Genomic DNA, 13559 nt, shown 5'->3' with positions numbered 1-13559 from the left:
CCTCGCAGAGACTAAAACACTAGCGCTCTCCATGACGGTCGCCCTGCGCAATGTACAGTCCTACGCCCCCAACCGCGCAGCCCACTCCTCCCACGCTTCATGGGCCCCACACACAGCCGCCCCAGCGGGGGCGCTATCCACTCATTTCCCCCGACGGCAGAGGCCCAACAGGCTTTCGCCCGGATCAGAGCTGATATTGCCAAAGCTGGAATGCACGCTGTAGACAAAACACTTCCTTTCCAAGTAGAAAGCGACGCATTGGACGTCGCCCTTGCCGCCACCCTCAACCAGGCAGGCCCATGGCATTCTTTATCCGCACCCTCCATGTCTCCAAAATTCGGCACTCATCCGTCGAAAAAGAGGCCCAGGCTATCGTTGAGGATGTGCGACATTGGAGGCATTACCTGGCCGGCAGGAGATTCCCTCTCCTCACTGACCAACGGTCGGTAGCCTTCATATTTAACAACACACAGCGGGGCAAGATCAAAAATGATAAAATCTTGCGGTGGAGAATCGAGCTCTCCACTTATAATTACGAGATTAAGTATCGCCCTGGCAAACTCAACGAGCCCCCAGATGCCCCATCCCGAGGTGCATGTGCCAGCGCACAAGTAGACCGACTCCGGACCCTGCACGACAGCCTTTGTCACCCAGGGGTCACTCGGTTGTACCATTTCATTAAGGCACGAAATTTGCCCTACTCCGTCGAGGAAGTAAGGACAATTACCAGGGACTGCTAGGTCTGTGCAGAGTGCAAGCCGCACTTCTACCGGCCGGACCGCGCGCACCTGGTGAAGGCCTCCCGCCCCTTTGAATGCCTCAGCGTGGATTTCAAAGGCCCCCTCCCTTCCTCCGATCGACACACATATTTCCTCAGTGTGATCGATGAATACTCCCGGTTTCCCTTCGCCATCCCATGCCCCGACATGACGTCTGCCACCGTCATTAAAGCCTATCTTCACTCTGTTCGGCTTCTCCGCCTACATCCACAGTGACAGGGGATCCTCATTCATGAGTGATGAGCTACGTCAGTTCCTGCTCAGCAGGGGTATCGCCTCCAGCAGAACGACGAGCTACAACCCCCGGGGAAACGGACAGGTAGAAAGGGAGATTGGGACGATATGGTGGGCCGTCCAGCTGGCCCTGCGGTCCAGAAATCTCCCGGCCTCCCGCTGGTAAGAGGTCCTCCCTGATGCACTACATTCCATTCGCTCATTACTCTGCACTGCTACTAACAGTACACCACATGAACGTCTTTTTGCCTTCCCCAGGAAGTCCACACCCGGGGTATCGCTCCCAACTTGGCTCACAGCTCCGGGAACCGTGCTTCTCCGTAAACATATGCAGCTCCACAAGGCGGATCCGTTGGTGGAAAGGGTGCAGCTGCTCCACGCAAACCCACAGTACGCCTACGTGGCGTTCCCCGACGGCCGCCAGGATACAGTCTCCCTCAGGGACCTGGCACCAGCAGGTTCCACCCCCACGCCGCCCCCGTCGCCCACGGCGCCACCCTCCCCTCCCCCGTCGCTCCCATCACCCCCCCTAGGACCGTCCGTCCTCCCCCTGCACACCCCCATCGATGAAGAGGATTTCGGCATGCTCCCGGAGTCAACTTCGACCACGACAGCGCCAACATCGCCGTCACCACTTCGTCGATCTCAAAGGACCATCAAGGCGCTGGACCGGCTGAACCTCTGACCGGCCCGCCGGATGACCAGAGACATTTTTTTTACTGCTCTGTAAATATAAAAAATTGCTAATTGTATATAGTTATCCACCACCCCCGCCGGACTCAATTTTAACAGGGGGTGAATGTGGCAAACCACTGTGTTCTGATATTAGAGGTTGTACGGTAGAACCTGCACTACAGGTTCACCTGTGGCCCCTGCATGCTAGCTCCGCCCAGGAGGCGGGTTATAAATATGCGTGGCCTCCAGCTCACAGTCATTTTGCCAGCTGCTGTGGGAGGCCACACATCTGATACTAATATAGCCTCAGTTTGGATTCAACTTCGTCTCCAGTCAAATTGATCGTGCCTCAAGAAACAGGCCCTTTGGCCCTCCAAGCCTATGCCGACCATGCTGCCCGTCTAAACTAAAATCTTCTACACTTCAATCTGCTGGGAGAAGCAATAATGGAAGTGTTATAACCCCAATGGAGGTCACGTGATCAGGACTATACAATTTCCCATGACCTCCCCGGCGTATGAGCATCCCCTTCAAGGCAGGCAGGCCTTCCCCTTTAAGGGGGTGGGGTTTCCCCTTTACAAGGAGTGCCCCAGTTGTATAAAAGCCCTTGCCTAGCTGCAGGTTAGGGAAGGAGACCCTCAGGGAGTGGAGGAGTACTGTAATAGTATCGAAATAAACCTTGTTCGGTAATTTCTACTTTTGTCTATGCGTTCAACAGGAAGAGTGGAGAGTGTGGGGGTGGGTGGATAACATTGGAAAATTCCTATCAAACCCCCTCAAATGATTGAAGAGATGACATGTTTACATTAACTGTAAACCACACTGTGCTAATGACAGATAATACAATTGAGAACCAGGCCATGTAAAGAAGGTCCAGAGGAAAATTGGAAAAGCAAATAAGAGAAGCGGAGAGAAGGAATATGAGAAGAGACTTATAGCTAACATAAAAGGAATCCAGAAGTCTTCTGCAGGCAAATAAAAAGTGATGTCAATTAGGAGCCAAAAGAGTCGGGGGCATGGCTGGGTGTAAAATAAATACTTTGCATCTGGCTTTACCAGAAGATGTCACGCAGGACATGGTGCAAGTGGAGGTAATCCAGACACTATAAGAGGTTTAAAATTGATAAGGAGGTAGTATTGGGTAGGCTGCCTGCAATGAAAGTTGGTAAGGCACCAAGACCGGAAGAGGTGCATTTATGGATACTGAGGGATATAGGTGAAAGTTGTAGATAATTAAATTCCATTATTTTCCAAAGACTCAGAGATACTGCCAGAGTACTGAAAAATTACAACGGTTACATCCTGGTTCAAAAAAAGATTAAAGATAAGCCCAGCAACTACAGGCCAGTCAGTTTATCTTTGCGAAGTGATTCCTTTTGGTGGGAGAAATGCAGACAGACAATATAAAATAAAGGGGTACAACTCTAAAGAAGGTGCAGAAGCAGAGAAGCCTGGGTGTTTGTGTGCATAAATCAATGAAGGTGGCAGAGAAGGTTGTGAAATTGGATAGAAATGCATACAGCATGCTGGGCTTTATTAATGGGGACAGAGTGTACAAGAGGAAGGATGTTAACATTGCAGAAATACTGTTGTAGCCTTAACTGGAGTATTGTGTTGAGTTCTGGACACCAAGGATGTGGAGGCATTAGAGAGGGTACAAAAAAGATCCCACAAGAACGGTGTCAGCAATGAGGACCTTCAGTTATTTGGATAGATTGGAGAAATTGCAACTGTTTTTCTTGATGAAGAGAAGGTTGAAAGAAGATTTGAATGACAAATTCAAAATCATGTGTGATCTGGACAGAGCAGATACTGTTCCTACTGGTTGAGAATGGAGAATGAGAGGCCACAGATTTAAGATAATTAACAAAGGGAACAATGGAGACATGAGGAAAAATTTCTTCAAGCACGAGTGGTTAGAAACTGGATTTCCAGAAAGCTTTTGACAAGGTGCCACACAAAAGATTACTGCATAAGATAACGATGCATGGCATTAAGAGTAAAGTAGTAGCATGGATAGAGGATTGGTTAATTAATAGAAAACAAAGAGTGGGGATTAATGGGTGTTTCTCTGGTTGGCAATCAGTAGCCAGTGGTGTCCCTCAGGGATCAGTGTTGGGTCCACAATTGTTCACAATTTACATAGATAATAATAATGATTTGGAGTTGGGGACCAAGTGCAATGTGTCCTAGTTTGCAGATGACACTAAGATGAGTGGTAAAGCAAAAAGTGCAGAGGATACTGGAAGTCTGCAGAGGGATTTGGATAGTTTAAGTGAATGGGCTATGGTCTGGCAGATGGAATACAATGTTGAGAAATGTGAGGTTATCCATTTTGGTAGGAATAACAGCAAAAGGAATTATTATTTAAATGATAAAATATTAAAATATGTGCTGTGCAGAGGGACCTAGGTATCCCAGTGCATGAGTTGCAAAAAGTTGGTTTACAGGTGCAAAGGTGATTAAGAAGGTGAATGGAGTTTTGTCCTTCATTGATAGAGGGATGGAGTTTAAGACTAGGGAGGTTATGCTGCAACTGTATAAGGTGTTAGTGAGGCCGCACCTGGAGCATTGTGTTCAGTTTTGGTCTCCTTACCTGAGAAAGGACTTACTGGCGCTGGAGGGTGTACAGAGGAGATTCACTAGGTTAATCCCAGAGTTGAAGGGGTTGGATTACGAGGAGAGGTTGAGTAGACTGGGACTGTACTCGTTGGAATTTAGAAGGATGCAGGGGGATCTTATAGAAACATAAAATTATGAGGGAATAGATAGAATAGATGTGGGGAGGTTGTTTCCACTGGTGGATGAAAGCAGAACTAGGGGGCATAGCCTCAAAATAAGGGAAAGTAGATGTAGAACTGAGTTTAGGAGGAACTTCTTCACCCAAAGTGTTATGTATTCCCTGCCCAGTGAAGCAGTTGAGGCTCCTTCATTAAATGTTTTCAAGATAAAGATAGATAATTTTGAAGAATAAAGGGATTAAGGGTTATGGTGTTCGGGCAGGAATGTGGCGCTGAGTCCACAAAAGATTAGCCATAATCTCACTGAATGGCGGAGCAGGCTCGAAGGGCCAGATGGCCTACTCCTGCTCCTAGTTCTTATGTTCTTATATTCTTAATCCGGAATGCACTACCTGAGGTGAAATGGAGACAGGGTCAATTTGCCTCACAGCGCCAGGATCCCAGGTTCAATTCCTGGCTCGGGTCACTGTCTGTGCGGAGTCTGCACGTTCTCCTTGTGTCTGCGTGGGTTTCCTCCGGGTTATCCGGTTTCCTCTCACAAGCCCCAAAAGACGTGCTATTAGGTAATTTGGACATTCTGAATTCTCCCTCCGTGTACCTGAACCGGCGCCGGAATGTGGTGACTAGGGGCTTTTCACAGTAACTTCATTGCAGTGTTAATGTAAGCCTACTTGTGACAATTATTATTATTGAGGAATTCAAAAGGGAATTAGATCATTATCTGAAAAGGAAATGTTTGCAGGCTACTGGGGAAAAGACAGGGGGTGGCACTAGGCGCATTGCCTCTTCAGGGGGGCAGCATAGACATGACAGGCCAAATGGCCTCCTTCTGTGCTGTTACCATGCTATGACTCTATTCACCTTTTATGTGATGTGATTTCTGCCCTAGCCAATGTCCTCTTGAACGAGTGCAGAGACCCTGGGCATTCCAAAGACTCCCTATCCTGAGTAAAGAAACATTGCCCTGATGTGTTATGCACTCTGGGATAACACAGACTGCAACTGGATGCAGCTTTGACCAAAAGAAACACCAGACCTTGAAGTTAGTTCAATCTGATTTATTGAACTAGTAGCACAGTTAGCAAAGTTCTCTATGAGTTCGACTCTCTGCTAACCTAAGTCTGGTTACTCTGTCTGAACCAGACTAGCTCTTAGCCACGTGCTGGAGGTGTGATACTGTACATACACCCTGACTCACTCTGTAGATGTTCATCAGTGGAAAGAGGCAGAGTGTGAGTGCCTCATGCCTTTTATAGTGAGATACCACCCCTGAGTGTCCTGCCTGCTCATTGGCCATGTCCTGTTCTCTGTGTTCATTAGCTGCCTGTCTGTATATCATTTTGTGCATGTTTGCATATCATGACATGCTCAGCAGTCAGTCTTTTCCCACTTTTGCCTGGCTGAAACGTATAAGACCATAAGACATAGGAGCGGACGTAAGGCCATTCGGCCCATCGAGTCCACTCCACCATTCAATCATGGCTGATTTCAACTCCATTTACCTACTCTCTCTCCATAGCCCTTAATTCCTTGAGAAATCAAGAATTTATCAACTTCTGTCTTAAAGACACTCAGCGTCACGGCCTCCACCGCCCTCTGTGGCAATGAATTCCACAGACCCACCACTCTCTGGCTGAAGAAATTTCTCCTCATCTCTGTTCTAAAGTGACTCCCTTTTATTCTAAGGCTGTGCCCCCGGGTCCTAGTCTCCCCTGCTGATGGAAACAACTTCCCTACGTCCACCCTATCTAAGCCATTCATTATCTTGTAAGTTTCTATTAGATCTCCCCTCAACCTCCTAAACTCCAATGAATATAATCCCAGGATGCTCAGACGTTCATCGTATGTTAGGCCTACCATTCCTGGGATCATCCGTGTGAATCTCCGCTGGACCCGCTCCAGTGCCAGTATGTCCTTCCTGAGGTGTGGGGCCCAAAGTTGCTCACAGTATTCTAAATGGGGCCTAACTAATGCTTTATAAAGCTTCAGAAGTACATCCCTGCTTTTATATTCCAAGCCTCTTGAGATAAATGACAATATTGCATTTGCTTTCTTAATTACGGACTCAACCTGCAAGTTTACCTTTAGAGAATCCTGGACTAGGACTCCCAAGTCCCTTTGCACTTCAGCATTATGAATTTTGTCACCGTATAGAAAATAAACCATGCCTCTATTCTTTTTTCCAAAGTGCAAGACCTCGCACTTGCCCGCATTGAATTTCATCAGCCATTTCTTGGACCACTCTCCTAAACTGTCTAAATCTTTCTGCAGCCTCCGCACCTCCTCAATACTACCTGCCCCTCCACCTATCTTTGTATCATCGGCAAACCTAGCCAGAATGCCCCCCGTCCCGTCATCTAGATCGTTAATATATAAAGAGAACAGCTGTGGCCCCAACACTGAACCCTGCGGGACACCACTCGTCACCGGTTGCCATTCCGAAAAAGAACCTTTTATCCCAACTCTCTGCCTTCTGCCTGACAGCCAATCGTCAATCCATGTTAGTACCTTGCCTCGAAAACCATGGGTCCTTATTTTACTCAGCAGTCTCCCGTGAGACACCTTATCAAAGGCCTTTTGGAAGTCAAGATAGATAACATCCATTGGCTGTCCTTGGTCTAACCTATTTGTTATCTCTTCAAAGAACTCTAACAGGTTTGTCAGGCACGACCTCCCCTTACTAAATCCATGCTGACTTGTCCTAATCCGACCCTGCACTTCCAAGAATTTAGAAATCTCATCCTTAACGATGGATTCTAGAATCTTGCCAACAACTGAGGTTAGGCTAATTGGCCTATAATTTTCCATCTTTTTTCTCGTTCCCTTCTTGAACAGGGGGGTTATAACAGCAATTTTCCAATCCTCTGGGACTTTCCCTGACTCCAGTGACTTTTGAATGATCATAATTAACGCCTCCACTATTTCTTCAGCTATCTCCTTTCGAACTCTAGGATGTAGCCCATCTGGGCCTGGAGATTTATAAATTTTTAGACCTCTTAGTTTCTCTAGCACTTTCTCCTTTGTGATGGCTACCATATCAACTCTGCCCCCTGACTCTCCTGAATTGTTGGGATATTACTCATGTCTTTCTACTGTGAAGACTGACGCAAAGTACTTATTTAGTTCCTCAGCTATTTCCTTGTCTCCCATCACTAGATTACCAGCGTCATTTTGGAGCGGCCCAATGTCTACTTTTGCCTCCCGTTCGTTTTTAATGTATTGAAAGAAACGTTTACTATCATTCCTAATGTTACTGGCTAGCCTACTTTCATATTTGATCCTCTCTTTCCTTATTTCTCTCTTTGTTATGCCCCTGCTCTGCCCCAATCTGTCAAACTGAAATAATCTGTCAGCGGCCGTGTTTCAATTTGTATGTACCTGATGCATCTGAGCGGGTTGGCTAGCTCTTTCAGCTGAACGGCTGGCTTGTGATGCAGAGGATGCCAAAAGTGTGGGTTCAATTCCTGTTGCGGCTGAGGTAATTCACGCTCCTCGATTAGCCATCAATTTATATATATAACTACCCTATAAAAACTGCCTTCTCAACCTTGCCTGTCGTGCTGAGGTGTGGTGACCCTCAGGTTAAATCACCACCAGTCAGCTCTCTCTTAGAGAGGAGAGCAGCCTATGGTCCTCTGGGAATATGGTAGCTTTTTTTTGGTGGGGGGGGTTGTTGGTTAGCTCAGTTGGTTGGTTCGTGATGGAGAGCGAGGCCAACAGCCGCGGGTTTAATTCCTGTGCCGACTTCATGTATCCAAGAATCTGGCCTGAGGTGTGGTGACCTTCTGATTAAATCGCCACCAGCTTTATCAGATGGGAGAACAGTCACATATGATCTTCTGGGAGACCATGGCCACTTTCATTTTCACTTCCCATCCGATGCAGCAGAGAAGAGAACTGTTCGGCCCATCGTGGCCGTGGGGGGGGGGGGGGGGGGGGCAATTAACCCCCCCCCCCACCCCCGTGTGGCTATGCTTCAAGCTGCCGCATAAATGCACCTGACGTGGAGATGGATAACTTCATGGTTTATTCCAGTGTAACCGCACTGTGGGTGGTCTTGGGGGTGGGGATAAGGTACAATGTACCAGTGTTGTCACCCTCGTGCAGCAGGGCGACAGACGGGCTCCGAGTGGCGGTCTGTGTGTGCAGATTGCACCCACCCCCCTCTGTGGCAGCGTTGAGTCTGGGTAGCAGGGGAGAGGGGGGCCATGTGGAGCAATGCTCCCTCTTTCCTCCCACTTGACGGTTCGCGGTGACGAAGCAGGCGAATGGTTGAGCCCTGGGTTCCGTTAGAGTGAGAGAAACTCCTCCCTCGCCTTTTTTTTCCACTCTCCAGACAAACAACCCCCCTTTACAACCGCCATGGTGTCATGGATCATCTCTAGACTAGTCGTGTGAGTATTGCAGGATTTTAAGGTGTTTCTTTTTTTTAAAAATCGAAGCGCTTATTTTTTTTTAAAACCCTCAACCTGTAAATCGTTCTGACAGTGAAGCTGTCAAAAGAAAATGTGGATGTGAACGGTTCGGTAAAGGCTGCTCGCTTAGCCATCGACTTATAATATAACCACCCTCTAAAAACTGAAATCTCCCTCCCTCCAGCTCTAAAACAATCTCTCGTGTGACTTGGAATGTGTGTGTGTCAGCCTGGGGAATGTTCCTTCTGATTATAAATATGTACAGAAAAATTAGTATCACGCGTGTTTCCCTGAACCATTTTGCAGAGATAAACATCATTCTAAACGCAGAGCCCTAAAAATAATGCTGTCATCGTTGGTGAGGGGTGACTTGCTGCTGGGTGCGCCCGCAGTCACCCAAGGACAGTCTGCACAGGTTGGGGAGTGCCTCTGAGCACTGCGCGGATTCCAGGTCCCTTTCAGTCACCTCGCGCTCAAGATTGGAAATGGATCTCGATGGTGTTTTTTTGTTGTGTGTGTGTGTGTTGAGAGCCGGTTGACTTGTTGGTATCTGAGGGAGAGAGAGAGAGGTGAAACTGGAATTACTGCTCCCTTTAAATATTCCAGTTCCCTCCCTCCCCCAATCTGGATCACAAGTTGTTGCTCTCGCTTGCCTTAAACGGATTTATTATCAGCCTGACACCGATCGAGTTTCTCCGGAGTTGTTGGGCTATGCTATCTATCAGGCCAGCAGGCCAGCAGCTGGTCTGCATTCAGCTAGCGCCTGCCATACCTACACCGCAGGTTGAAGGGGAAGAAGGGACAGACAGGCTGTGTGGGATTTTTAAAATAATCGGAGCACTTTTTAAAAAGTGAGAGAGAATGCGGACTGCTGGTTGGATGCAACCTGGGTGTTTCTGCTCTCAATCAGTCCAGTCTTGTCGCTTCGTTTTTTCAAAGGGACATTTTTAGGGAGGCCTTTTGTTCTTATTTGCGGTGAATAAAGCGGACGGGAGACACAGCCCGTGCAATAAATGGGTTCCACGCGGGCAGTGGGGGGATTGATCGAACTGGGATTGTTATTGAAAGCTCAGCTGGCTCGCCTGTCCTGACGTTTATTTTCATGTTTTATTTTTGTCTCGGTTAAAGCAACAATTTGGCTTTAAGTGCCTGCAGCATGAGCAGAAACAGGGCCACTGATCTGCTGCTTTCACAGAATTAATAAAACAGAATTACAGAATGGGTGGGGGGGGGGGGGTGGGGGCAGAGATCTTCACCCACCCTCTCTACCCTCGAAGATTGCCAACTCTGGCTGGACTTATTCCTGGAGATTTGACCTCCTGTATCCAAACGCCCCACCCAATAGACAACCCTTTTTTCTCCGACTCTTAATACTTTACAACTAGGAGACAAAAATGTTCAAAGAAGCACAATTTTACTTTTAGGACGCCTGTGATGTTTCTCCCGGTCCCTGGAGATTCCAGCTCGGGCAAACCTGGAGGGTTGGTAACCTTAATCACTGTCTAACCCATGTCTTGATTTCCAGCATCTGCATTATTTTGTACCAAAAATTGAATCTGATATTTAATCAGGATACATTGGTATCCCTCATCATTAATGGGATCCAACCTCTCAAGAACATTGCCTGAACAAAAAAAAACAATGGCGCAGTCCAAACACACAGGCCCTGCCACAGTCTAAACACACCAGACCCTGCTATAGCCCAAACAAAGCAGGCCCAAGCACAGCTCAACTAAATCCTCAATATAGTCCAAATATGCCAGGTCCTAACACAGCCTATAGACATGCCAAGCACTAACACTGCCAAGCACTAACACAGCCCTAACAAACTAGGCCTTGACTTAATCCAAACGCATCAGGCCCTGATATGGCTCAAATAAATCAGGCAGTAGCACAGCTAAAAACAGGCCTACGGCCCAAATATACATGTCCCTGACTACATCCAGTACATCAGATACTGTCACAGCCCAAACACACTAGGCCTCCATTAGGTATCAGATCTGGACAAACTTACTATTATTATTATTATTAGCTGCTATCAACCTTTGGGATAAGCCACAGTCCCAGCCACTCAATAAAACATGTTCACGACCCAGCGATACCATTTAAAAGAGAAGTGGAAATATTTGAGTAAGAATCAATTATAAGGGTACAGAACTAATTGGATGGCTGCCTGTGAGTGTCGGCATTGATGAGATAGACTGAATGGCATTCCTCTGTGCAGAGTGTCCACTGACACCGTTACTTCAGTTCTTGAGGGGTAAGACGGGGCATGATTAATCGCAGGACTCAGAACAAACAAAGCAACTGCAAGGCAAAGATAAGCTTATTTACAGTGATGTGGAGATGCCGGCGTTGGACTGGGGTGAGCACAGTAAGAAGTCTTACAACACCAGGTTAAAGTCCAACAGGTTTGTTTCGATGTCACTAGCTTTCAAGTGAGGAAGGAGCAGCGCTCCGAAAGCTAGTGACAGCGAAACAAACCTGTTGGACTTTAACCTGGTGTTGTAAGACTTCTTACTGTGCTCACCCCAGTCCAACGCCGGCATCTCCACATCAGGACTTTAACCTGGTGTTGTAAGACTTCTTACTTTATTTAGTGTGTGTGTTGAAAATGAGTCTCCTGAAACTGCAGCAAGCAAAACCCATGACCCAAACTGCAGCAACCTCCCCCAATAAAAAGCAGAGTGATTTTCACTCTGTGCTGCAAAATTCTGCGATTATAGGATCACAGAATCCCTACAGGGCAGAAGGAGGCCATTCAGCCCATCGAGTCTGCACCGACCCTCCCAAAGAGAACCCCACCTGGGCCCACTCCCCCACCCTATTCCCGTAATCCTGCGCATTGATCGTGGCCAATCCACCTAACCTGCGCATCTTTGGATAGCACTGTGTACAATATATTTACAGTACAATATATTTACACAGTGCCTCATGCGATTCTGACTGTTGCACGTGCACACTGTGGATGTGGTGGAAACGAAAATGAATCAATGTCAAATGAGTTTTTAAAAAAAACATGTAAATGAGTTTCACCCGCATGCTTTGTGGAAACAAAGGAAAGGGTGTGAAATGGATGGCGAGAGAACCCCTGTCCTGTGAGGGAACTGAAGGTTTCAGGCGCCTCCTTATTTGTTCCAGCATCAAGTCGGCGTTTGCTGCTGACTCAGCGCTTGTCCAGCCCTTGGCAACCGAGCCCTTGTTCCCCGAGCCCATCCATCATCCTAAATAAACGCCCGGATTGAGGAAAAAAATATTTCGGATATATACTAACAATAAGTGATGATAAACGAAAGCCCGGGGGTGATGGTATTTGGCGGGATTGGGGGGGGGGGGGGGGCGGTGTTAAATTAAGGAAAATCGCAGCTAGAACGAAATGTTTCTGGATGAGTCTGTTGCTGTCAGTGGACAGGAATACCAAATACAGGAAAGAGCGGGAGAGTATACTGCGTGTGGTGTCAGGCACAGGGCGTGGCGTCTGAGGAGTATTCCAGCTAAACTGTCCAGGCAGGATTTTTCACTGTGCTGTGCTGCCACTGTCTCTCCATCCCAAGCCTTGTAAAATGAGAATTTGAGTGCCTTAACGGTAAGCTAATTTGCAGCATTCTAGTCCGGTCCCTCTCTCTGCAGACAACTAAAGGTCAGGTGCAAAGGGGGTCTCAGTTGACTCACAGGCCATCTGCTCCAGCAGGGCCTATTCCCTGCAGCCCGGGGGATCGATACTGTCAGAAGTGGTCTGGCAAACCAACATTATCTGCATCCTTTCAGGTGCTGGAGTTTGGATTTATTCCCAATAGGCTCACTCTTTATTCAATTGAACCACTTACCTCAAGATTGTTAGCGTCCCCGCAACCACATTCTCATGTAGGTTTGGGACTGGATTTGAATAATTTATTTTGGGTTCTGTTCCCCTCTCCTGTCACCCAGTTCCATCCTGTGGACCTGCCCAGAGGGTGCCCGGTTTCATTCCTGCTGATTGATCAGTCTGAGTTGTGGAATTTTAGCATCTTTTAAAATTTATTCATGTGATGTGGGCTTCGCTGGCTAGGCCAGCATTTATTTACTCCCCATCTCTAATTGCTCTTGAGAAGGTGGTGCTGAGCTGCCAAGATGAGCCACTGCAGTCCATTTGGTGTAAGTGCATCCACAGGGCTGTTAGGGGGCGAATTCCAAGATTTTGACCCAGTGACACTGAAAGAAGGGTGATATTTGTTCAAGTCAGGATGGCGAGTGGCTTGAAGGAGGACTTTCAGGTGATGTTCCCATGTATCTACTGCCCTCTTCTAGATGGTAGTGTCATGGGTTTGGAAGGTGCTTCCTAAGGAGTCTAGATGGTACACACTGCTGTTATTGTGCGACGATGGTGGAGACAGTGAATGTTTGTGGAAGGGGTGCCAAACAAGCGGGCTGTTTTGTCCTGGATGGTGTTGAGCGTCTGGAGTATTGTTGGAGCTGCAGTCATCCAAGCAAGTGGAGAGTGTTCTGTCACGCTCCTAACTTGTGCCTTGTAGATGGTGGACAGGCTTTGGAGGGGGGGGTCAGGTGGTGAGTTACTTACACCCAGATTCCTAGCCTTTGACCTGCTCATGTAGCCACAGTGATCCTTTGGCTAGTCCAGTTCAGTTTTGGGTGTTTGCTAACGCCCCAGAAGTTGATAGTGGGGGATTTAACAATGGTGATGCCATTGAATGTCAAGGGGCAATGGTTAGATCTTC

General features: G+C 47.5%; 1 protein-coding gene across 3 annotated transcripts in view; it reads left to right on the top strand.

The window, feature by feature from the left end:
- The first annotated feature begins 8541 nt into the window (after positions 1-8541).
- The window catches only part of LOC140409247 (receptor expression-enhancing protein 1-like), a 142167-nt gene continuing 137149 nt past the window's right edge, over positions 8542-13559 (top strand). For 2 of the 3 annotated variants that reach the window (XM_072497577.1, XM_072497575.1), the window contains exon 1: positions 8542-8823. In XM_072497577.1, the coding sequence (XP_072353678.1) occupies positions 8792-8823 (32 nt within the window). In that variant the 5' untranslated portion in view covers positions 8542-8791. Of the gene's footprint in view, positions 8824-12327; positions 12431-13559 lie in introns of those variants that run through there. The other variant, XM_072497578.1, reaches the window with a different exon arrangement.

The sequence above is a fragment of the Scyliorhinus torazame genome, chromosome 3 (genome assembly GCF_047496885.1).
Source record: "Scyliorhinus torazame isolate Kashiwa2021f chromosome 3, sScyTor2.1, whole genome shotgun sequence".
NCBI lineage: Eukaryota > Metazoa > Chordata > Chondrichthyes > Carcharhiniformes > Scyliorhinidae > Scyliorhinus > Scyliorhinus torazame.
The sequence above is the reverse complement of the archived record's forward strand: the minus strand, read 5'-3'. Positions and strand labels throughout refer to the sequence as shown.